The sequence below is a fragment of the Hyperolius riggenbachi genome, chromosome 5 (genome assembly GCF_040937935.1).
Source record: "Hyperolius riggenbachi isolate aHypRig1 chromosome 5, aHypRig1.pri, whole genome shotgun sequence".
Taxonomy (NCBI): domain Eukaryota; kingdom Metazoa; phylum Chordata; class Amphibia; order Anura; family Hyperoliidae; genus Hyperolius; species Hyperolius riggenbachi.
Window position 1 is genome coordinate 422,597,989 of NC_090650.1, and position 26,611 is coordinate 422,624,599.

The 26,611-nt window shown below is 43.3% G+C and overlaps 1 protein-coding gene across 2 annotated transcripts in view; it reads right to left on the bottom strand.

Annotated features, from left to right (window-relative positions):
* The window catches only part of KCNQ3 (potassium voltage-gated channel subfamily Q member 3), a 333,527-nt gene that overhangs the window by 7,739 nt on the left and 299,177 nt on the right, over window positions 1–26,611 (bottom strand). For both annotated transcript variants that reach the window (XM_068238036.1, XM_068238035.1), the window contains 4 exons: window positions 18,007–18,209; window positions 7,421–7,523; window positions 4,952–5,083; window positions 1,144–1,257 (listed from right to left, as the gene is read on the bottom strand). In XM_068238036.1, coding sequence (XP_068094137.1) covers window positions 1,144–1,257; window positions 4,952–5,083; window positions 7,421–7,523; window positions 18,007–18,209 — 552 coding nt within the window. The remainder of the gene's footprint in view (window positions 1–1,143; window positions 1,258–4,951; window positions 5,084–7,420; window positions 7,524–18,006; window positions 18,210–26,611) is intronic.

Consider the following 26,611-nt stretch of genomic DNA (forward strand, 5'->3'; position numbering starts at 1 on the left):
AGTAGAGTAGCTAGAATGTCTGGGCCCCCTGGAAAAATATAGCATGGGACCCCTGGGCCCCTCAACAAATGCACACTTCCCCCTGAGCGCAGCCAGCGAATATAGGGAGAATTATATCTAAAAAATACTCTCCCCCCACAAACCATCCACCCTCCATGCCCTCTCTTCATGCAGAGAAGCACCTTGAGCGGTATATTTATCTGCTCCATGCCACACACTCTCTGCTGCCATTCGCCATCTCCCGATCACGTGACTCACATTGGCCCGGGAAAAAAATGGGATGATTAATTTAATTTAATTACAGATTAATTTCACATCTGCATGATGGTGGACAAAACTTTATTTAACTTTTATATGTGACTGCTGATTGACCATATTATTGAATGTGTGCCTTGATGAAAATATAGTTTATACAGTATGTATACCGTATATACTCATGTATAAGCCGACCCGCATTAAAGAAGAGGTACCCAGTTTTACCACAGAAACCAGGAAAAAGTGATTGACCCGTGTATAAGCCAGGGGTAGGAAATGTAGCAGCTCCTGCGTTTCAATAATCAAAATGGCAATAAAATTACATAATTGGAAGCCCCAGATAAGTATAAGTGGTTGCATTTATAACTTCTCTGGGACACTTAAATATTTATGGTGAACATGCACAAGTGCTGCATACACATAAGCATTGCTTTCGGGACAGATTATCATGCTGGAGTTTCACTTCGGGTGCTGGCATCACTGCTGCACTCTGATTCGATCGGCAATGTACTAGGGGGCCCAAGTAAAAGTCAGTCCTCACACAGAAAAGTAGGTGACTTTACGTATAAGCCGAGGGGAGAACTTTACAGCACATTTTTTGTGCTGAAAAAGTAGGCTTATACGCGAGTATATAAGGTAGTTCTTTTTTTTTTCTTTTTATACCTCAGATTAGTCACAACCCCAACCAGTAGATGCAAAACTTCATTGCTGTCCTCCTGAGTTGAGCTGAACTATCACCATACAGTATCTACAGTTTTTGCAATGTTTCTCTAGCACGTTTTATGGCTTGTTCAATAAAATACTGTATATTGTAAAAAGAAGGTTTCAGTTCATCCCAATGTAAAATAAACAACAAGAGTTAGATGGCTTCGATTTTTGCCGTTTTACCTTGGAGACTGCTGAGATGGGTAGCCATATCCTCCCCCGAGGCCTCCTGTCCCTTTCTGGGACTTCTTATGTTTGGGGGTGGAAAGAGGACCCGGAGCAAAAACCATGTCTATTCTGGAGGAAAAAAAGAAGAATTATCTGAGGCAAACAGAAGATAAATCCCAGGAAGAAACAAAGTATGTAATAATGCTAACATAGCTGTTTTCTCCTATTGGGCTCAAAGTGCTTGAGAGATGCAGCCACTAGAGGTCGCACTCAGTAGATATAATAACATTTAGTGTTGTCCAAGGACATCTTACTGACTAAGCAACTTGCTCCAGACAGGACTTGAATCCTTCTCTCCTCTGTCAAAAGTGGTATTTTTAACCAGAACACTATCCAGTCACCCTAATATATGTTTGTTGTTGTCAACATTGTTAAAGTGAACCTGACCTGAGTAAAATGATCTAAAAATAAACACATGATGTACCTGCAAATTAGTATTACATACTTACCTCGTCGTCAGTTCCTCTCAGGGGCTCAACATTTTCTACTAACAACGATTCCTTCCAGTTCTGACAAGATATTGTCATAACTGAAATATAGCAGTTGCTGTCATTTATATATCAGTTGTTTTCAGTTATAACTGAAAGGACAACTGATGAGCAAGGTAATGCCCATGTTTTCCATGTTTCACTTCAGCTCAAGAGAGCAATATTACAGTTTAACACTGTGCTAACCAGGAAGCTGTCATGGGATAATGGCCATTTTTAAAATGGAGGACGGAGAATTCCATTGATCACAGTGGACAAAGAGGAGAGAGGATGATCAAAGAGATTGAGGAGTAGTGTTGGGCGAACAGTGTTCGCCACTGTTCGGGTTCTGCAGAACATCACCCTGTTCGGGTGATGTTCGAGTTCGGCCGAACACCTGATGGTGTTCGGCCTTTTAAGTTCGGGTTCGTCCCGAACTACTGAATGGCCGCCGAACAGGGCCCCTGTTCGGCCGAACAGGGCCCTGTTCGCCCGAACATGCCGCAATACGGCCCCCCTATGGGGTCGCAGGCATAAGGGGGGAGCATGCCCCGATCGCGGGGGGGGGGGTCGGAAATTCCCCCCACCCCCTCCGCTAGCGCTCCCCCCTCTGCCCGCTTCCCCATACAAAAGTTTAAGGCAAGTTAAATAGTACTTGGTGGCTGGCACTGGCAGTGGAGTGAGGAGGAGGAGGAGTCCGAGTAGCAGAGTGACGCGTTGAGGCCAGGCAGCGGGCGGTTCAGCGGTAGTACCCTTGTGGTACTTCCGCCCTTTCTCTGACCTCACGTCCTCTGCATACGAGGGTACGCGTCACGCGTACCCTCGTATGCGTCATCACGTAGAGGACATGAGGTCAGAGAAAGGGCGGAAGTACCACAAGGGTACTACTGCTGAACCGCCCGCTGCCCGGCCTCAACGCGTCACTCTGCTACTCGGACTCCTTCTCCTCCTCACTCCACTGCCAGTGCCAGGCCAGCCACCAAGTACTATTTAACTTGCCTCAAACTTTTTTTATGGGGAAGCGGGCAGAGGGGGGAGCGCTAGCGGAGGGGGTGGGGGGAATTTCCGACCCCCCCGCGATCGGGGCATGCTCCCCCCTTATGCCTGCGACCCCATAGGGCCCCCAAAATGGGCATGTTCGGGGGTCCCATTGACTTCCATTGAGTTCGGCGTTCGGGCCGAACATGCCGAACATCTGGCCCATGTTCGGCCCGAACCCGAACATCCAGGTGTTCGCCCAACACTATTGAGGAGTAGACTACACGGGAGGCAAGTATGACCTGTGTATGTGTATTTTGGCTTTCCATTTTCAGTTCAGGTTTGCTTTAGGTGTTTTTTAGCCAAAAATGTCCTACATAATAGTTTAATCAGTGTTCCTCCATCACTCAACAATGACTTGATTCATAGATTCAGACTTGACATTGATTTAGACTGACACCAGTAATAAAAAGCTGCTGAATTTACCATATCGCAAAGCATGATGGAAGTTGAGTACCTGGAGAAAAGTGGGTGGTGTCTCAAGAGCCCGAGCTCTGCATCTGCATTGTTATGACTGACAGTATTCGAAGCCTAGAAGCCCCACCCCTTTTCCTTGGCTTTAAAGAGGAACTCCAGTGAAAATAATTTAATATAAAAAGGTGCTTAATTTTTACAATAATTATGTATACATGATTTAGTCAGAGTTTGCTCATTGTAAAATCTTTCCTCTCCCAGATTCACATTCTGACATGTATTACATGGTGACATTGTTACTGTGGGCAGATTATGTAGCTGTTCTGGCTTTAACAGACAGCTATAAACAGCCATTTCCTGTGTGTGTCATTGTTACATTGTGGCAGTTTGCCCAGAGTACCGTACGGTACCAGAGCCTCTTGTGGGAGGGGTTTCAGCACAAAATCAGTCATACAGCGCCCCCTGATGGTCTGTTTGTGAAAATCATTATATTTTTCATGTAAAAGTGGGTATCAGCTACTGATTGGGATAAAGTTCAATTCTTGGTCGGAGTTTCTCTTTAAAAAGAAAATCCTCTTTCACTGAAAAGTACTACAAACCTATATCTGCATTCCACAAGACTTTTTGTTATTTACCATTTGTAAAAAATCTAACATGTTACTACTATGTCATGTCACTCTATCTTGGTATTAGTATTAGTGTTGAGCCGAAATTTTCGAAATTTCGCGTTACTATAATTACGCATGCGAAATTTGCTATTACGATGCGAAATTATGGTAGCGTAATTGCCATTAAAATCGTAATTGAAAATACCGTAAGCGTAATTTTCAACGCGTAATTTCGCGTTTCGTTCATAACATAATTTCGCGTTAAACAATAAAGTAATTTCGCGTTAAACCATAACGTAATTTCGCATTTCTTCGTAATTTCGCGAATTTCGTAATTACTTGTTAGCAGGGTTGCTCGCGAATTTTCGCCAAAGGCATTTTCGTCTGCATGGCGAATTTTGATGCGAAATATCACTACATGGCGAATTTTATATGTGAAATAGCATTCCGTAACGCGAAAACGATGCGAAAATTAATATGAACTATCGCGAAATTACGTTATGTAACTACGCTTACAAACAGTTGCATGCAAGGCAAACGTAATTTCACGATACCCACTGTAATGCGAAAATTACGCGAAAATTATACTTCTTCATTACGATTATGTACTTACGGCCATAATCGTAATTACACTAATTACGCAAAATTTTGCAAAATCGTAATTAAGTCATTACACTCATCTCTAATTAGTATTGGCTTTTGGCTATTATTTTACCCAAATCCAACATCATAGTTAGGACCAATACCCCTAATGTCAAATGCGCTCCCCCAGTGCCGTATACTTTATCTGTCTGTGTTCACCGCTGGCTCCGTCCTCCGTCCATACATGCACCCCACGTGGTTGCCGGCGGACATGTGGGCGTGTGTGAAGTCACACAGGAGCCCACATTAACGTCAACCACGTAGGGCGTGTGTATGGATGGAGGACAGAGCCCGGAGCCAGTGGTAGACAGGAACAGGTAATGTATAGTGCTTTGGGCACTGGGAGGGGGGCAAATTGGACATTGGTGGGAAAGCATCGGGCCAGCAAGGCGGTAGATGGGGCCTCACAAGGCCGATTCCTGATCGATTTCAGCATGTGGTGCATGGGCAGACGACAGATCTCTCTGTAAACAGAATCGATCAGAGAGAGATTTGTCTCTTGGTCGAATACGCCCATCATCACCTGATGTGTGGCTACCTTAACGCTAAGTCAAACTGTATTGTTTTTTCATTGGGGCTGAGCTCCCCTCTTACCTGGATTGGAGGTATTTAATCCTGGAGAGCATATCCAGATGTCCGGCAGAATACTGCTCTATCACATCCTTCACATCATAAGGCCGCAGAGTTTCCTTAAACTTCTTCTTATGGAGCAGGAACTGCAAGATTCTGCAGGAGATATAATGAGACTTAAGCCTGGAACACACACCTCCTCTGTAAATCCTTCTACTGGCTCCCCATCTGCTTCAGGATCAATGCCAAAATTCTGTGCTTGGCCTACAAAGTGGTGCAAAGGAGGTGCCCGACCTACATCTCTGATACTGTCCACAGACACATACTGGCCCATACCCCTCTGATCCTCCAACGACCTGCCGAAATGCTCATTCAGATTCAGCAGAATTTACATTTCCAAACTGAAAACGGCATTTCCAATGGAAAATGGTAATTGGAATTCAGGGAGAATCCGATTTACAGCAACTCAGTAATTTTAGCTGAATCACAGAACTTCGGAAGCCTTGAACCAATCAGAGAACCGAAATTTTTTCTGAAAAAATCGGATTACTGTGGTTATTTTAGACCATACATGTCAAACTCCTGCCCGCGGGCCAAATTTGGCCCTCAGAGCCATTAAATTTGGCCCTCGAGTGGTTTCCCCACTTTGCATTATTATTGGCCCACTCTAGACCTCAGACACCAGGGAAGCTATATTGGAAGTGAAGCCCTAGAACACCAGGTAGGCTATATGGGGAGGTAGGGGGAAAACACTAAACACTAGGGAACTGTATAGGGGAGGCTGGGGGTCTCTAGACACCAGGGAACTGTACAGGGGAGGGAGGACCCCTAGACACCAAAGAATTTTATAAGGGAGGAAGGTGGCCAGTAGACATTGAGGTTGGCCTGCGACTAGGCCACAGTGTACAATTTTGTCCCACTTTCTATTTGAGTTTGACACCCCTGTTTTAGACCAATCACAAGGCTGATTTTCCATTTTTCCAATTCTTTTTGTCATTTTTGCACTCTCTGATGCAAAAAAATTACATATAAAATGCTCCTCTAAAATTGGAAAATCGGTATTCTGCAGAAATCCAATTTGCCACAACTTGGCAATTTTTGTCCAATCACACAACTGAGAAGCATTGGACCAATCAGAGAAAGCAGAATTACCGGATTACTGTGGTCATTTTAGACCAATCCCAAGACAAGAGATTTCCAGTTTTTTTTTTGTAATTTTTTTTTGCATTCTCTGATGCAAAAAGATGACAATTAAAATACTGCTCGGAAATTGGCAGAAATCGACACTCTTACACATACCGTATATACTCGCAAGCAAGCCGACCCGCATATAAGCCGACCCCCCAACCTTTGCCTGAAAAACCAGGAAAAAATGATTGACCCTCATAAGCCGGGGGTAGGAAATGCTGGCCGCATGATCCCCCCCAGTGTGTCCCAGTATAGCTAGTATAGTGCCCAGTATGGGAAGGTAGTTCCTCAGTATAGTTAGTAAAGTGCCCAGGATAGCTAGTATCGTGCCCAGGATAGCTAGTATAGTGCCCAGTATAGCTAGTATAGTGACCAGGATAGCTAGTATAGTGACCAGGATAGCTAGTATAGTGACCAGGATAGCTAGTATCGTGCCCAGGATAGTGCCCAGTATAGCTAGTATAGTGCCCAGGATAGCTAGTATAGTGCACAGGATAGCTAGTATCGTGCCCAGTATAGCTAGTATAGTGCCCAGGATAGCTAGTATCGTGCCCAGGATAGCGAGTTTAGCGCCCCCCCACTCTCCCACGCGTCCGCTGCTATTACCTTAGCTCCGCGGCTTCCTATTCCCCTGTCCTGCTCTTAAACAGCAGCTCGCCCCACGGTGGCTGCTGCGTGATGACGGAGGAAGTTGCAGAGAGCGTCTTCCTGGTTACTATGGGAACCTCTTTCTGCACTTCCTCCGTCATCACGCAACAGCCACTGTGGGGCGAGCTGCTGTTTAATTAAGAGCAGGACAGGGAAATAGGAAGCCGCGGAGCTAAGGTAATAGCAGCGGCCGCGGGGGGAGCGGGTGGGAGAGGGCGGGGGGAGCCGGGGGACGACCCTCAGGCACATCACTCGCAAGCAAGCCGACCCCCCAACTTTTGACCCACTTTTTGTGGGTCCAAAATTCGGCTTGCTTGCGAGTATATATGGTAATTGCAAAACTTCACTAGGGCTGCCCCCAACCTCTGGAACTTGCTCCCACCAGCCATCAGACTCACCGCCTTTTTTAGTATCTTGAAAGGATCCCTCACAACTCACCCTTTCATGCTCCCCCCTCCCCACATATCAGTACCATAATACATACTGCTGAGCACCCTCTCAACAGACTCATCTATCGTCCCTCTACCCCCACCCTTTAGATTGTAAGTCTCTAATTATCTGCAGTGGGTATTCCATTACTGGGTTTGGGGCACGCTTTACAGCAGTTTCAGATGAACTCTCCATCTCACATATGTTTTTATAGCTGCAGAGACGTACCTAGAGGCATGAATGACCACTTTTATTGTAGGAATTAAATCCTCCACCATGAATTCATTACTATAGCCACCTTCTGCCATTGGATCACCGCCTGTTCCAGCATCTGCAGAGGACATAATGGACAAAATAGGCATGAGAGATTAACCACTTCACTACTGAGGGGTTTTTCCCCTTTTGGACCAGAGCAATTTTCACCTTTCAGCACTCTTCCCTTTCATTCGCCTATAACTTTATTACTACTTATCACAAAAAAAAATTGTTTGGAAATAAAGGTGCATTTTTTCAATTTTGCGTCCATCACTAATTACAAGCCCATAATTTCATAAATAACATTATTAAACCCTCTTGACATATACATTAAAAAAAAAGTTCAGCTCCGACCGTAACTGTTTATATATTTTTTTGTCATTTTTTTTTTTATATGCATGTAATTTATTTAGATAACTATGGGAGTGGGTGGGACGGTAAGGGGTTAATTTTAAATGTGTATATGGGTCTTTTTATTAAAATAATTGCATTTTTATTAAAATAATTTTATTAAAATAAATGAATGCTGGCCTGCAATTATAGGAAGAATTTGATTGCTGTAATAGCCAATAAAGGCTTTCCTATTGATTATTGAGAAGGGTATGAATAGTGGACTGGACACTTTTTACTCAAATGTAAATAAAAGCTGAGAAATGTTTTTTTTCCCCAATAATGCCTCTTGTACCTCTTATTATCTTTTGAGAGACACCTATGTCATTTCCCGTCAAAAAATTACTTGCTGGTTAAATAAAAGTAAGTAGTCAAAATATGCCAGGGGTATGAATATTTATGGGCAGCACTGTGTGTATTTATATATATATATATATATGTATATATATGTATATATGTATATATATATATATATGTATATATATATATATATATGTATATATATATATATATATATATATATATATATATATATATATATATATATATATAGATGTGTATATATATATATATGTATGTATATATATATATATATATATATATATATATATATATGTATATATATATATATATATATATAAAATCGGATGTATGTGTGTGTGTGTGTGTGTGTGTGTGTGTGTGTGTGTGTGTGTGTGTGTGTGTGTGTGTGTGTGTGTGTGTGTGTGTGTGTGTGTGTGTGTGTGTGTGTGTGTGTGTGTGTGTGTGTGTGTGTGTGTGTGTGTGTGTGTGTGTGTGTGTGTGTGTGTGTGTGTGTGTGTGTAACGCAATCACACAAAAACGGCTTGACCGATTTGAACGAAACTTGGTATGCAGATCCCTTACTACCTGGGATGATACGTTCTGGGGGTCTCGCGTCCCCCCTGCACACCTGGGCGGAGCTACAAACAGCAAATCAGATTCCACCCATTCAAGTCAATGGAAAAAATGTAGAAGGCTGCCATTCTCACAGTAATCAAGCCAGAGTCCCCACACTTGGCACAGTTGGTCACTTGGTGACAGAGGTTACAAATCCAGGAAAAGTGGGAGGAGCATAAAACAGCCAATCAAATTTCAGCCATTCATTTTAAATGGGAAAATCTCAACTGCAGCCATTCTTACACTCGCAGGGTTTTCAAACTTGGCACACTTGGTCACTGGGTGACTGGGATTAATATTCAGGAAAATGGGTGGAGCCTACAACAGCCAATCAAAATCCACCTATTGATTTTCAAGGGAATATTTAAACTGCTGCTATTCGTACACTTTTAATGGCAGAGGCTTCAAACTTGCTACAGTCGGTCATTGGGTGACTGGGGTCCAAATTCACTAAAGGGGCGGGGCCACATACTGCCAATCAGATTTCCTTGGTGGATAAACTGCTTCCATTCACACAAATTTGATGTCAGGAACCTGACAGCTCACAAACTTGGTCATTGAGTGACTGTGTGTCAAGGTTACAAAAAGTGGGCGGAGCCAAAACAACTTTTACAGGGAAATTTAAACTGCAGCCATTCTTACACCGTTAATGGCAGGGTTCTCAAACTTTGCACAGTTGGTCATTGGGTGACTGACATTAAGATTTTGGAAGGTGGGTGGAGCCTACAACAGCCAATAAAAATTCACCTTTTGATTTTCAAAGGGAATATTTCAGCTGCTACCATTCTCTTATACTGTTAAAAGCAGATGCCTCAAACCTGGTACAGTTGGTCACTGGGTGACTAGGGTGGAGCCACAAACAGCCAGATTTGTTTATTTTTCAATGGGAATATACAAAGTATTGATACCAAGGACCCCAAAGCTGAAAAACTTGATAATTGAGTGACTGTATGTCAAGGTTAGAAAAAGTGGGCGGTGCCAACAACTTCATTTTTTACATTGCAGGGTTCCCAAACTTTACACAATTGGCCACTGGGTGACTGGGATGAATATTCAGAAATGTGGGTTGAGCCTACAACAGCCATTCAAAATGTGCCTATTGATTTTCAAGGGGAATATTCACATTGCTACCATTCTTACACTGTTAGTGGCAGAGGCCTCAAACCTGATACAGTCAGTCATTGGGTGACAGGGGTCCAAATTCACTAAAGGGGTGGAGCCACAAACAGCAAATCAGATTTGTTAGATTAATTTCAGCCATTCTGTTATTGGCAGGGTTCTCAAACGTGACACAGTTGGCCACTGGGTGACTGGGACTAATATTCAGAAAAGTGGGTGGAGCCTACAGCAGCCAATCAAAATTCACCTTTTGATTTTCAAGGAATATTTACATTGCTGTCATTCATGCACTCTTAATGGCAGAGGCCTAACATCTGCTACAGTCAGTCACTGGGAGACTGGGGTTTAAATTCTGAAGGGAGCGGGCCAAAAACAGCCAATCAGATTTGTTTAATTTCAATGGTAAAATGCAAGTTATTGATGCCAAAGATCTCAAAGCTCATAAACTTGGTCATTAAGTGACTTTATGTCAAGATTAGAAATAGTGGGCGGAGCCAAAAACAACTAACTTTTTACATGGGGAAATGTAAACTGCAGCTTTTCTTACACTGTTAATGGCAGGGTTCTCAAACTTCACACAGTTGGTCACTGGGTGACTAGGATTAATATTTGGAAAAGTAGGTGGAGCCTACAAGAGCCAATCAAAATTCACCTATTGATTTTCAAGGGGAATATTGAAACTGCAGCCATTCTCACACTGTTAATAGCAGAGGCCTCAAACCTGCTACAGTCGGTCGTTAAGTGTTTGGGGTTCAAATTCAGTAAAGGGGCGGAGCCAAAAACAGCCAGATTTCTTTGCTGGATAAACTGCTTCCATTAGCACAATTTTGATGCCAGGAACCCAAAAGCTCACAAACTTGGTCATTGAGTAGTGACTGTGTGTCAAGGTTACAAAAAGTGGGTGGAGTTAAAAACAGATTTTTCTGGGAAATTGTAAACTGCAGCCCTTCTTCACTGTTAATGGCAGGGTTCTCAAAGTTAGCATAGCTGGTTACTGGGTGACTGGGATTAATATTCAGAAAAGTGGGTGGAGCCTAAAAATGCCAATCAAAAATCACATGTCGCTTTTCAAGGAGAATATTAAAATTGCTGCTATACTTGCACTGTTAAAGGCACAAGCCTCAAACCTGGTACAGTTGGTCATTGGGTCACTGGGGTTCAAATTCAGAAAAGGGGACAGAGCTACAAACAGTGAATCAGATTTGTTTCATTTCATGGGAAAATACAAATTATTGATGCCAAGGACCCCAAAACTCACAAACTTGGGCATTGAGTAGTGACTTTGTGTCCAGGTTACAAAAAGTGGATGGAGCCAAAAACAATTTTCACTGGGAAAGTGTAAACTGCAGCCTTTCTTACACTGTTTATTTCAGGGTTCCCAAACTTTGCCCAGATGGTTACTGAGTGACTGAGATTAATATTCAGGGAAGTGGGTGGAGCCTATAATAGCCAATCAAAATTCACCTGTTGATTTTCAAGTGGAATATTTAAATTGCTGCCATTTTTACACTGTTAATAGCAGATGCCTCAAACCTGCTACAGCTGGTCATTGGGTGACTGGAGTTCAAATGCTGGAGAGGGGCGGAGCCACAAACAGCCTATCTGATTTGTTTAATTTCTATGGGAATATACAAATTATTGATGCCAAGGACCCCAAAGCTCACAAACTTGGTCATTGAGTGTTTGTGTGTTAGGGTTAGAAAGTGGGCGGAGCCAACACCAGTCAAATACATACCCGGGCAACGCCGGGTCATCAGTGGGTGGAGACAAATACAAATTTCACTGGGAAAATGTAAACTGCAGACATTCTTACACTGTTAATGGCAGGGTTTTTAAACTTTGCACAGTTGGTCATTGGGTGACTGGGATTAATATTCAGAAAAGTGGGTGGAGCCTACAAAAGTGAATCAAACTTCACCTGTTGCTTTTCAAGGGGAATATTTAATTGCTACCATTCTTGAACTATTAATGGCACAGGCCTCAAACCTGGTACAGTTGGTTATTGGGTGACTGGGGTTCAAATTCAGAAAAGGGGGTGGAGCCAGACACAGATTTGTTTCATTTCAATGCAGATTATTAATACCAAAGACCGCAAAGCTCACAAACTTGGTCATTGAGTGTTTGTGTGTTAGGGTTAGAAAAAGTAGGCGTAGCCAACACCAGCCAAATACATACCCGGGCAACGCTGGGCAATCAGCTAGTATATATATATATATATATATATATATATATATATATATATATATATATATATATATATACAGTGGTGTGAAAAACTATTTGCCCCCTTCCTGATTTCTTAATCTTTTGCATGTTTGTCACACTTAAATGTTTCTGCTCATCAAAAACCGTTAACTATTGGTCAAAGATAACATAATTGAACACAAAATGCAGTTTTAAATGATGGTTTTTATTATTTAGTGAGAAAAAAAATTCAAAACCTACATGGCCCTGTGTGAAAAAGAAATTCCCCCCTGAACCTAATAACTGGTTGGGCCACCCTTAGCAGCAATAACTGCAATCAAGCATTTGCGATAACTTGCAACGAGTCTTTTACAGCGCCCTGAAGAAATTTTGGCCCACTTATCTTTGCAGAATTGTTGTAATTCAGCTTTATTTGAGGGTTTTCTAGCATGAACCGCCTTTTTAAGGTCATGCCACAACATCTCAATAGGATTCAGGTCAGGACTTTGACTAGGCCACTCCAAAGTCTTCATTTTACTTTTCTTCAGCCATTCAGAGGTGGATTTGCTGGTGTGTTTTGGGTCATTGTCCTGCTGCAGCACCCAAGATCGCTTCAGCTTCAGTTGACGAACAGATGGCCGGACATTCTCCTTCAGGAATTTTTGGTAGACAGTAGAATTCATGATTCCATCTATCACAGCAAGCCTTCCAGGTCCTGAAGCAGCAAAACAACCCCAGTCCATCACACTACCACCACCATATTTTACTGTTGGTATGATGTTCTTTTGCTGAAATGCTGTGTTACTTCTACGCCAGATGTAACAGGACACGCACCTTCCAAAAAGTTCAACTTTTGTCTCGTCGGTCCACAAGGTATTTTCCCAAAAGTCTTGGCAATCATTGAGATGTTTTTTAGCAAAATTGAGACGAGCCTTAATGTTCTTTTTGCTTAAAAGTAGTTTGCACCTTGGATATCTGCCATGCAGCCCGTTTTTGCCCAGTCTCTTTTTTATGGTGGAGTTGTGAAAACTGACCTTAATTGAGGCAAGTGAGGCCTGCAGCTCTTTATATGTTGTCCTGGGGTCTTTTGTGGCCTCTCGGATGAGTTTTCTCTGCGCTCTTGGGGTAATTTTGGTCGGCCGGCCACTCCTGGGAAGGTTCATCACTGTTCCATGTTTCTGCCATTTGTGGATAATGGCTGTCACTGTGGTTCGCTGGAGTCCCAAAGCTTTAGAAATGGCTTTATAACCTTTACCAGATTGATAGATCTCAATAACTTTTGTTCTCATTTGTTCCTGAATTTCTTTGGATCTTGGCATGATGTTTAGCTTTTGAGGTGCTTTTGGTCTACTTCTCTGTGTCAGATAGCTCCTATTTAAGTAATTTCTTGATTGAAACAGGTGTGGCAGTAATCAGGCCTGGGGGTGACTACAGAAATTGAACTCAGGTGTGATAAACCACAGTTAATTTATTTTTTTTTAACAGGGGGGGCAATCACTTTTTCACACAGGGCCATGCAGATTTGGAGTTTTTTTTTCTCACTAAATAATAAAAACCATCATTTAAAACTGCATTTTGTGTTCAATTATGTTATCTTTGACAAATAGTTAACGTTTTTTGATGAGCAGAAACATTTAAGTGTGACAAACATGCAAAAGAATAAGAAATCAGGAAGGGGGCAAATAGTTTTTCACACTACTATATATATATATATATATATATATATATATATATACACACACACACACATACACACACACACTCGCAGGTAAAAAATTAGAAAATCGTGCAAAAGTCCATTTATTTCAGTGACTGAAATTAAAAGGTAAAACTAATATATAAAATATACTCATTTTATGCAACATGAGATATTTCAAGCCTTTATTTGGGATAATTGTCATAATTATGGCTTACAGCTTATGAGAGCCCAAAAAATCAAAATCTCGGACCATTAAGCCTCATCTACACGGTAGATCGGATCTATTAGATAATTTCCAACCGGTCCAATCGGATTGCGGTAGATTTTGCAATAGATTTTGGGTACTAATCAATGCAAAATCTACCGCAAAATTGATCTGAAACAATTTGCACGTCTACACACAATGCAATTTCTTATTAGATCTATCTAACAGATCCGTCTATCTGATGGAAAATTGTACCGTGTAGATGAAGCTTAAGAATATCATGAAAATGTTCATATTGTCGGCTCAAAGTGTCCGATTCTAATCCGCTAAGGCTGGTTTCACAGTGGGACGTTACAGGCGCACGTTAGAGCAGCCTGTAACGCAGCCCACCGCACAGTAATGAAAAATCAATGGGGCTGTTCACAGTGCGGACGTTGCATTACATTGTAACGCTGCGTCACAAGACAACGTACTGCATGCAGTACTTTGGACGCGGCTGAGCCGCGTTTGACTGCTTGCACATGCTCAGTAATCTTGTGGAGGAGCGGAGAGCGGCCGGGCACATGGCTAATTAATATTCACTGCACGTTGTGACGTGCAGTGTTTACTTCCTGGAGCGGCCGCTCTGTGCGGCGATTGGCCGGCGGGACCACGTGATGCCGCATGCGCACAAGAGTGCGCATCACTGACGCCAGAGTGAGCTGCACAACGCGGCTCACTCTGACGTCCAGATCCAGCACCACCAGGCGTTCCGTTAGGGGGACTTTATGCGACCTTAACGCCCCCTCTAACGCAACGTCCTGGTGGGAAATTAGCCTTATTCACCCAAAACACCTGCAAAGGGTTCCTATTTCTTATATTAGTTTCACCTTTTGAGTTGAATTACTGAAATAAATAGACTTTTGCACGATATTCGAATTATTTGAGTATCGCCTGTACACACACACACACACACACACACACACATTTTGTATATTTATTTCTTTGTTTTATATATTTATGCAATATCTCTTTCTACATAATTAATTTTTCAATGAAACCATGACACGTTTACTCAGAGTACTATGCTACATGTGGCTGTATAATAATGATTACATTATTTATGTGCATGAAATAAGCTACATTTTTTTTTTATTTTAATGATGTTCCTATACAGAGAATAGAGGCCACAGCGGCCACATTAATTAGTCTCTGAGGCTATAGCAATTGTTTTTAATGAACGTGTCTGAATGATTAGAAATTCTTCAGCATAGTTAAAATATTTCTCAGGTTATACAGCTGACTCTAAGGCCCAGTGCACACCGAGCGGTTTTTGGAGCGATCCGCTGGCCGCATCTGCCTATAAAAACGCTTGTCTAATGTATTGCAATGGGATGGTGCACACCAGCGGTCTTCGGTTTTTGCCAAGCCGCAAACGCGCCTCCTGCTGCGCGTTTGCGGATTTCGGAAGCGTTTCGTCCTCAATGTAAAGTATAGGAAACACGCAAACCACTCTGAAAAACGCTACTTCAGAGCGGTTTGCCAGGCATTTTTGTTACAGTAGCGGTTCAGTAACAGCTTTTACAGTAACAATATGTGTAATCTGCTACACAAAAACGCACGCAAAACCGCTAGGTATGTTTAGAAAACCTCTCTAAACATGCCTAGAATCGCTCTGAAATCAGCTCCCAAAACCGCTAGCGTATTGCGGATCTGCTAGCGGTTTTGGTGTGCACTGGGCCTATTAGATCAATTTCCTTCCTATACATAACGGGCATTTTAATGTTCTTTTGCTGTTAAAATTGACATTGCTATAATTACACATTACAATAATTACAATTACACATTACAATAATTACAATTACACATTACAATAATTGCTATAATTACACATTTTTATAACGCCAACAGGTTTGTTTTTCTGCATTGTATTAAATAGAACATTAAAATGGACCGGAACTCAGAACTTCCTCTCTGCTCTAAAAGAGAAGCAACAGCATAATTACCTTTAGGCCTGGACCCCACTAGGAGAGCTTTTCTGAGCGCTTTGTCATTTGAAAAGCTCTTGCTAATGTAAAGCTATGAGTGTGATCCCACTAAGGGGTAAGATTTTATAAAAATACTCCATAGCATTGCATTATCAAGAGCTATTTCAAATCACTAGCGCTTAGAAAAGGCTGCTAGTGGGTTTGTGCCCATAAAAAGAATCATTTTTGTTACAGCTGATAGAAATCCTGCAATAAATCTGCAATGTGTCTACTGATTGCTTTCATGGAAGCAGACATGGGGTTACCATCCTGTGTTTACAAATTAGCTGCTCTGCTGAGGCGGCCATCTGACACAGCTGAGAGATCAAATTACAACTTGTGATTAGTCACAGCTGAGGGGGAATTAGACAGGCTAAACTCTCTAAATACATGCAGGGTGCATTTTTTCCTTCTGCTCTATGCAAGAGTTCAGGTCCACTTTATGCAAGTCACTTTACTATCTGTTCTGTCCAAAAACCATAGTGAGAGGGAGCTACCTGACCTACCAGCAGGTCCTGATTTACCATAAGGCACTGTTGGCACGTGCCTAAATGCGCCTGGTGATGAGAAGGCGGCTCACACCCACACCTTAGTGCCTCCCTCCCGGAGTGTAAATGAGAGGTTTCTCACCAGCTCTCGGCATTCCACTGACAAGATCTCCCTTTATTTGGGGGCACCACTAGCTACTTAATACTAAGGGTACCTCTGGCTACCTAATCCCAAGGGGCACCTGTAGCTACCTGTGACGGGCAAGAAAAGTAAGAGAGAAGTGACATCTGGGACAGTCAGCACACTTGTGGTGCGGTTCGGTGGGGGTTTGTAGGTTCATGGAGGGCGAGGTCTAGGGTGTCAGGACATCTGCGCCTATAGGCTCCTGTGAGGTAAATCCGGGCCTGCCTTCCAGTATGTTTTTGGGCTGTGAGAGGAATCCAGAGTACCTGAAGGAAACCCAAACATAAATGTTCCATAAAGATAAAGACCCAACTGGGAACCAAATCTGGGATTCTAGAGTGGCCAGGCGAAAGTTACTTACTTTAAAGTGTAATTGAGATTAAAAAAATCACAAGCATTTATAATAACCTTGGGGCCCGCTTTAGGCCATTAGCTCCCTCGCTGTACTCCCCAGCCTGTCTGTTTTTCCTCAGTGTGGCCTGGTAAATTCCCCATTTGTGCTCCACTGCCCATGCGCAGTCCAGCCGCGCATGCTACCTGTTCATGCTCCCATGGCCGCAACATTCTGCACATGCACAGTTCACTAGGACTGTAACTGCACTTGCACAGGTCTCTTTCAGAAAGGGGAGCACAATGGGAAATTTGAGAGGTTGGGTTCAACCAAACAAATCCATTGTGTCAATAAAATCTTTTAGAAATAGACTTTTGTCTTACTTTGGAAGTTCATTACTGACCATGATGACCAAATATTTGAATTCCTGGTGAGAACTTTCTATAATGCACCCACACTAACTTGCATTTACTAAATAAACATTTTCTCAACAGTACATGGTCCCTGGCTTCAATTTCTCAATCACTTATTTACTAAATGTAAGATGCAATACAGATTTATGCAAAATAGAAATTAGACCAGGTCCATTGGATGTCCTCTGCTAACCACCAACCTAGAGGAACCTTTCATAACTCACATCCAGTATAGAAATTCCTTCAGGCAGGGCCGGAGCTACCATAGGAAAAAATGAGCAATTGCCCCAGAGCCTGTAGGGGCCCCCAGGGTGTCCCTACCTCATCCTAACTGTTGCTACCCAGGGAGTCACCAGAGTCTGTTAAGTTGGGAGGTGATTGGGGGAGGGTCAGCAGCCAGCTTAGGGGCCCAGGAGGGAAATTTGGCTGAAACAAAGGGCCTCTAATGACGCCTTTTGGTTGGAGGGTGTTTGCTGGGGGGCCCCAGGCTAATTTTGCCCTAGGGTCCAATTGTTACTTGAACCGGCCCCTGCCTTCAGGTCGAACTTGGCCATTCTATTGTCTTAATCTACCATGTATCAGTTATCTCCTACAGCTCCACTCTTCACGAGGTTCTGATTACCTTCTGAACTTTGCCAGAAGGCGTACGCCTTCATCCTCAGCGCAGTTCGGAAGCGCTCCTTGTTGCTCACTCCAATGTTTTTAGGCTCCTTGGAGGGACTCTCTTCCACACCATCAATGTTTAGTGGGGAAAAATTCTTCGCCTTTGGGCTGGTCCCTCGGGGGTTGGACAGACGCACGCGGTCCAGAAGACTCCATCTTTGACTGCAAAAAAAAAAAAAAAAAACATCCTCAAAATATTTTGATCAATCCATTATTAAAAGCAATGTATAGCATTATATAATGCATATAGAATTTGCATTATTTTGATTTTAATAGTTTTTAATAAGATCATCAAAAAAAATTTGTATATTGCATATGAGTTTGGAGGTCATCCTTGTGTTCAGAGAAAAATATATTATTTAACGTAGCTGCCAATGTTGGAGGGGGGGGGGGGGGGGGGGGGGGGCGGGGGGTTGATTGATGATTTAAAGGGAACTTGAGGTGAGAGGGATATGGAGGCTGCCAAATTTATTTCCCTTTAAACAATACCAGTGGCCTGGCAGTCCTGCTTATCTTGTGTCTCTAATACTTTTAGCCATAAGACCCTGAACAAGCATGCAGCAGATCAGGTACTCTGACTCAGTTCACTCAGATTTTACTGTATAAGCCATATGCTTACTCCTGGGTTTTGACTCATGCACTACTTATTCCAGAAGAGCAACAGGGCTGCCAAGCAATTGCCATTGTTTACAAGGAAATAAATATGGCAGCCTCCATATCCCCTTTTGCTCTGATTCCCTTTAAATAAATCTGAAATGAAACTAAGATGATATGAGAAATAATCCTATATTAGGCCTTCCTGGAATTTCTTATTCTTATTTTGTTTTAAAGGAAACCCAAAGTGATATCTGACATGATGAGATAGACATGTGTATGTACAGTGCCTCGCACACAAATAACTATGCTGTGTTCCTTTTTTTCTTTCTCTGCCTGAAAGAGTTAAATATCAGGTATGTAAGTGGCTGACTCGGTCCTGACTCAGACAGGAAGTGACTACAGTGTGACCCTCACTGATAAGGAATTACAACTATAAAACACTTTCCTAGCAGAAAATGGCTTCTGGGAGCAAGAAAGAGATAAAATGGGGAATGTCTTATCAGTGAGGGTCGCACTGTAGTCACTTCCTGTCTGAGTCAGGACTGAGTCAGCCACTTACATACCTGATATTTAACTCTTTCAGGCAGAGAAACAAAAAAAGGAACACAGCATAGTTATTTGTGTGCTAGGCACTGTACATACACATGTCTATCTCATCATGTCACTTCGGGTATCCTTTAAAGATTAAAAACTGAGGCTTAAACATCTACTGTAACTGTCTCACTTCCATCTGCTGTTGCACTTTATTTAGATCCCATACAAAGTAATGATATCCTGTTGATATTCATATTTGTTTCCACACTTGCTAATTAGTTAACAGGGAGGGTGACGCTGTAGTCTGACTGCAGGATGCCACTGACTGTCCTCCAGCCAATCCTGGAGATTCTAAAGACGACATTACTTGACACAATTGTTCTGACTCTAAATCCTTGTACACTGACTCAACTACTGTCCTCTGGAATGATCACAGGTGACAACATCATAGATGACCTCTGTCTGGCTTTTGCCGAGCAGCCTGTCCTACTATATGGAGAGAGTAGTGACAAGGGAGAGAGCAGTGACAAGGGGGAAAGCAGTGAACAAGTAACGAGAAGGACAACACAATCGTTGGACATTTAGTGATCAATGATCACAGCAACCATCTCTAACAATGAAAATCAAGCATGTATATGAAAGGTTCAAGTCGTAACAGCGAATTTGTTCAGATTTTGTGGAAATGCAATTTTTGCCTTTCCGATCAGAAATTGCATTTCCGCATCGGAATTCGGAAATCGGTAATAAAAGTGCGGGAGGCATATTTTCGCATTAATTTTTGCGTAAATTTCCACTGACTTTAACATTGATTTTCTCAAAAAGTACAAGGTCTTTTTGAAAGATGTATTTTTCTCTTGTTCCCACTCTTCTGCTTAATAATCCCTGAAAATTTGGTGTTTCTAGCAGCTATGGGGGCTTTGCTATTAACCGCTAAAGTCGAGGGCCATTAACTGTAATTTAAAAGACAGAAATCTGCATTACCGATATGCGGTATGCCGCCGACTTTAGAGGTTAATAGCAAAGCCCCCGTAGGTGCTAGAAACACCACATTTTCAGGGTACGTTAAACAGAAGAGTGGGAACAAGAGGAAGAAATCTTTCAAAAAGACTTTGTTCCTTTTGAGATAATCAATGTTAAATTCGGCAGAGATTTCCAGGAAAATCCACATCGGAATGCGGAAATCAGTAGTGGAAAATGGTAGCGGTAATCGGCAATGGCGGAAAGCGGATTTTCTGCTGAAGCGGAAATTGGCAATTCCGACCATCCCTAGCACTGGAGGTGCCAGGGAAATGTTAAATGCAGCAAATACAACTACAAGTGGAAATTTGGGTGCTGCAGGCACCAGAAAAAAACAGCAGGCAATGGAAGCACCCAAGCGAAATAGTGGTGGGGGAGTTCCTCTATGTACCTGGACTCAAATGGAATAGTGGTTGGTGTATAATTTCGAGCAGTTTTCGTATTACTGTTATGACAGCCCTAATGGATCATGGTATGGGGGGGGGGGGGGGCTTCTGGAAGAGAAGGACACCAAGCCTCTCTCTCTGCCCCAGAGCCCTTGTCCAATCCATGCGCAGGAGGATACTGGCATTGGATCACTTCTGAGGATACATGTGCGGGATTATCCAAAGGTGGGTTAATGGTTATTTAGAATAAAGGACTTGTGGTTGGGTTTTTTTTTTTTTTTTTACTCTTTGTGGAAATAGGTAAGGGGTACATCAGTACCCTTATGCCCATTTTACCAGGGAAAGGGGCAGGCATCTGGAGGGTCTGCTTGTTAAAGGGGGTCCCCGGTTGCCAGACTGAACCCCCCCCCAGGACATCGGGCTCCGGAGGTGGAGAAGAGACCCTTGTCCATGGATTTGACAAGGGTTCTGGGGTAGAGGGGGAGGCGTTGCAGACCCTATCTTCAAGAGCCCCACATACCATGGATTATGCGAACTGGAATAGTTTAGGGTGCGGACTGCGGAGCCCCACGTGGTCGGGGCTCTGCATTCTGCCTATCCCAGCCTGCATTGGAGACAAGGGGTGGAAGAGTACTTGGGAGGGGGGGGGGGGGCATGCTGTCTGTTTTCATGAAACAAATATAATGTCTACACAGAACTCAGATCGTGGAATGCAGTACAATAAACCACAACATTTTTTCTATGAGACTTTAAAATCCATTTATTCAAAAACCACACCACAAGTTCTTTTCACAACATGTTTTTTTTTACCATGTTCCTACTGATCTCCCTAACCTATTTGGCAGCTTTGGTGATGATAGCATGTACCGGGGTTGGCTATTAACTGTGGAATTGGCACCATTGACTTCGATAGAAAATGCCTTCAGAACTTGAGAATCGAAACACGAAATTCAGTATTTGTCTGCGGAACACAAAATTGTAATTGGGCTGTTCCGATCAACCCTATAATTCAGCTTCTCTTTACATGCACACACCCACATACATCATTTCAGGCACCTTGGTTTTAAGAATGGCCAATGAAATCAGAGGCACAACTCGAAGTGAGCAGCCCCTGCATTTGAGGGGGCCCAGAGCTGTGGGGGCCGCAACTACGAACCTTCCCTTCCTCCGATACAGGGGACTGTACTTCAGATCAGGTGTTTTTGTGTCTACACTTATTATGGGTGCGAAGATCAGGATAGCTACACTTGTGACCCTTGTGAGATGGGCCTCAAGGTCACAAAGGACAAAAAGGGGAGGCGAGGGAAGGGGTGTGACCATTTGGAGGAAGGGGGGGGGGAAATAAAGTTTCACTGGGGGAGGGGGGGCATGAATTATAGTTACACCACTGAATGACATGTTAATAATCTCCAGTTGATGCACATATTATGCTAATATTACACAAGTGTATACACAGTTTGGACAGGGAACAATCAAACGTGGCAGCTACCAAACGTGATTGGTCTATTTCTAAGTTGCATAAAATTAGTATCAGGTCAGGGTTTATTAGCATCCCGCTGACCATCCCTTCTTTGTATAATATTAGCATAGTAATAAGGGCTGTCAAATAAAGATTAGAACTTAGCAGATAGAAGATGCAGAAAAATGAAGTACCTGGGAGGTAAACAGACATTACTTGGCTAAAAGTAGAAAAGGCAAATAAACTGTAAAAACAAATACACTGTATATTCTGAGGTATAAGTTTAATACTTTTTAACCCTTGAAAATCTTCTGAAACGTCAGGAGTCGTCTTATACGCCGGGTGTCATTGAGGTCAGGTGATATGCCCTATTCTGTTACTGCCTCTCAGATCTCACTGCTGAGGACTGTAGTGAAGCAGTGTAGGCCAGAAGGGAAAAAGAGGCGTGTTTTATGGACACAGTGCGATCTATTCTTCCATACCACTCTGATAAACAGGTAGATAAGAAGAGCTGACCAATCCACTTAGGGAGAGTTGACCAATCCAACCAGTCAATCACCAATATACGATTATATACTGAGTACCACATACAGTACAGTGTCACTGTAATGATCAGTGATGTTTCTGATGATCAGAACAAACTCTATCAGCACAATAGTCAGTATTTTATTCAAAGTGTGATCACACATGATTGGGTGCACAGTAGTAAACAGGAGTACTTCAACGTGATAGCCCTTAGTGGCAAGGGCTATCACTAAATAGAGAGTGGTCGTGCAAGCAAAGTCGGTAACAGGTCAGTCAGGCAGCAGCACAGAATCGTCAGGCAAAATCGGAGTGAGTATACAGGCCGAGGTCGGCAACAGATGAGAATGGCAAAGGTACAGAATCAGGAGGCTAAATCAGAGTGAGAGTTCAGGCTAAAGTCGGCAACAGATCAGATTGGCAAAGGTACAGAATCGGAAGGTAGAGAATAATCGGAGGTACGGGCAAAGATCATACACAATAATAATTATAATACAGTAATGATAATATTCCTAAGCTAAGTGTGAATCCCCTGGGTCCTGCCGGTTCAAGCACACACGGATCTGACTAAGGTCTGAGAGCTTTCACTGCGAAGTTTCAGCAACAACCGACAACGAGGTACTGACAGCATCGAGCTTAAATGCAGCCAGTAATCCAAATGACCCGCCCTAGGCAAGTCGACCAATCAACATTGAGGACCGGCGAGCCGATGTCAGCTGACCTGCAAATCAGCTGACTCGCCTCCTCAGTGCATAAAGATCACGCCGCCTGATGCACGCGCGCGCGTTCTAACCTGCGCTGGTGTAATGGAGAGAGGCCTGACCTGCCGGAAGGAGCGAGAGGAGCTCGCGGGGACGCGGCAACGGCCATGGTGACATCAGACACGGAAGCGGCGGCTGCACCGCTTCCCGCAGCAGAGGTAACTAAACGATTTCTGACAGCCACTATCTGTTCATACATAGCACCATTATATGTTTTTTAATTTTTAATTGGTGTGTGTTGGAAGGGGGTATTCTTATACGAGGAGTATATCCCAAACTCTATATTTTTACTGGAAAAGTTGGGGGGTCATCTTATATGCCCGGTCGTCTTATATGCCGGAATATACGGTAAATAAATTATACATTTGTTTTAGCTGGTTCCACTAGATGTCCTGATTTACAGTAGATACTCGAGTATAAGCCAACTCGCCAACTTTTACCTAAAATAATTGGAAAAAATGATTGACTCAAATATAAGCCGGGGGGTCGCAAATGTAGGAGCGGTGCAGGTGGAAATTATACTAAGGACCTTGTTAAGATTCATTTCAGAAAGAAAATTCAGACCATCACAGACTCAGAACTGACTGTCTCTCGTTAATGCATACTGCTGTGTAGATAAGCAGATATCCTGTAAACACTATTCTTCTGTATATGGAAAAAAGATGTGCCCACTCCTAGCAGAACTGCTTCAATCCTGGGGAGTGCATTGTGGTCAGTAGATCAGGTGGTGACACACACTGGAGTTTGCAGATGAGATAAGTTATGTGCACATTTTTACACGACAAATGGTGGCCGTGTTACCCCTAGTGCGCTGCCAGACAAGAATGTCTGGCAGCTCTGAGGTGTCCCACATCCCCCCCCCCATGTGTGTCCATAGTGATTTGCAAAGTGGTGCAGCTTATCCATGGCCGCCGCTGGGTCTCCTCTGTAACCTACGTCCGGCAGCTCTGTGTTGTCCCCTGTTCTCCTCTCGAGTGTGTCCACAGTATTATGCAAAACGGAGTGCCTTGTTTTGCTTACCTCCAATCCACCGCTGGGTCTCCTCAGTCCATAGCAGTCTCATCATTATCGATCTGTGCAGTGACTCACGTGATGTGAGGCATCACTAGATGGCCTCATAGCAACAAGACTGCTGTGAACGTAGCTTACAGAGGAGACCCGGCAGCGTCTGTGGATCGGCGGAAAGCAAGAGAAGCCGCACGCTTTCCATATTACTACGGACACACTGAGGGGGACACCTCAGAGTCAGAACTGCTGGATGTAGATTACAGAGGACACCTGGCAGCGAGTGTGGATCGGCCGCACTGCTTTGCATTTCACTACAGACACACTTCAGGAGGGGAACGGGGGACACCTCAGAGCTGGGAGACATTGTTGTCTAGCGGCACGCTTGCGGGGGGAAGACATGGCCAACAAATGTGCCTGCTGCAATGCGCACATGTAGGGTTAAGTAGCCGCCAGTCAGCGCATAGCTTTTTCTGTTTGTTTGCGGTGTCAATTACAGTGGGGGCTGCATGAGGGGGGACACCACTGACGAGTGACTCAAGTATAGGCCGAGACTCCCAATTTTGGGACACTCTTTTGGCCTCAAAAACTCGGCTTATACTTGAGTATATACGGAATTTACCTTGGGAGTCCACCCATTTATTTTATTTTTTTTTACAAATTCCACAGGTATTTCTGCATAGCGAAAGTTTTTCACATATTTTTTAGAGAACAGGAATTGCAACTCCTCTGGGGAGGGACAGAGAGGAAGAAAGGGAGGAGTTAGAAATGTTTTCTGTCCTGCGCTCTCATTATCAGTACAGGCAGCCATGTGTTATACCTAAATGCAGAGACAAATCATTGCGGCCAGCGCTGGTGAGTGCATAACACAAATAAATCTGTTAAATCAGCGTGTAGTAGGATAAAAGCTAAAAAATCAGTTCAGTTCAGCTGCTGGCAAAAATGTTGCTCAAACACAAGTCCAAAAAGTAAACTCCCAACAGTCAGCACTATACCCTCAATATTTCAAAAATCCTCACTGGATTAAGCGTTCACCATCACCTCATCCACACACGTGATCACTTGGATTCTTGGACCATAGTAAATGGTCATATGCATATATGCGTATAAGATCATTCCTTGAAAATGTCCCGTGGGCCGAAACCAGTTGGGTGTAGCTGACATTCATCATTTTGAGAGCCGGATTGAGAGTTGGATAGAGAGGACCAGGTGGTATGGCATGTCCAAACAGACGTGACCAAGAGAGCCTTATGCCTTAAGCTTGGCCAAGCCCAAGTAGCTGGTGCACGTTCCTCCTGTGGGTCACCACTCCACACAACGTTCAATGTATATGGATAAGAAGGAGGCACTCAAAAGGCTTTTTAAACTTGTGTTTATCAAATCTCACACAACATGAATGGGGATCACCAACCAATGCCATCGTTTCCATGCTCTCATGACATAGGTACAGGCGCCCAATTCCGCATACGACATTTTAGAGATGCACGGCAATAATGACCATCACGGCGGATTGGATCTTTAAGATCCCCAACAACTCTATGAAAGGTAACGCGATCGTTTGACTTCCCGTTCGCGCCTGTCGTGTGCCGGCAGGAGGATGAATCAGGGAGCGCTCGTTGTCATGGGACGCCGCTGGGATACATTGTCCTTCATTGCGAGGTGAGTATTCCGCTTTAGGAGTTCCACCTTTTTACACTCTTGTAAAAGAGACACTGAAGTGTCTTTTTTTTACCTTGTTTTCTTATTTAGCCAGCTTCAGCTTTGAATTCAAAGTGGATTTGCCGCATTCCCGCGGCAGAACAAGTTATTTATGCCCAAGAAATAGCACAGCAAATTTCCATGACTTTGCACGTCGTAGATTTTGCTGCCATGAAGAGGCAGAGCTGTGCGCAGTAGCTCTGCCTCTTATCCAGTCAATCTCCGCCTCTCCCCGTCCCTCTCTTTGAAAGTAGACTGAGAGGGGCAGGGAGAGGCGGAGATCGGCGGAGATTGACTGGATAAGAGGCAGAGCTACTGTACACAATTCAGCCTCTACCAGGAAACAAAATTCTGCGACCTGAGGAACTTTGCTGGGCTATTTCTTAGGCATAAATAACTTGTTTTGCAGCGGGAATGCAGAAAAGTTGCTTGGAATTTAATGCTGAAGCTAGCTGAATAAGAAAATAAGGTGAAAAAAGCCCCAGGTAAGTGAAACAGTGTCTTTAAAACATATCTACAGTTCCGCTTTAACGCTGAAGCTGGCTGAATATAAGGTAAAAAAAAAATACACTTCAGTGTCCCTTT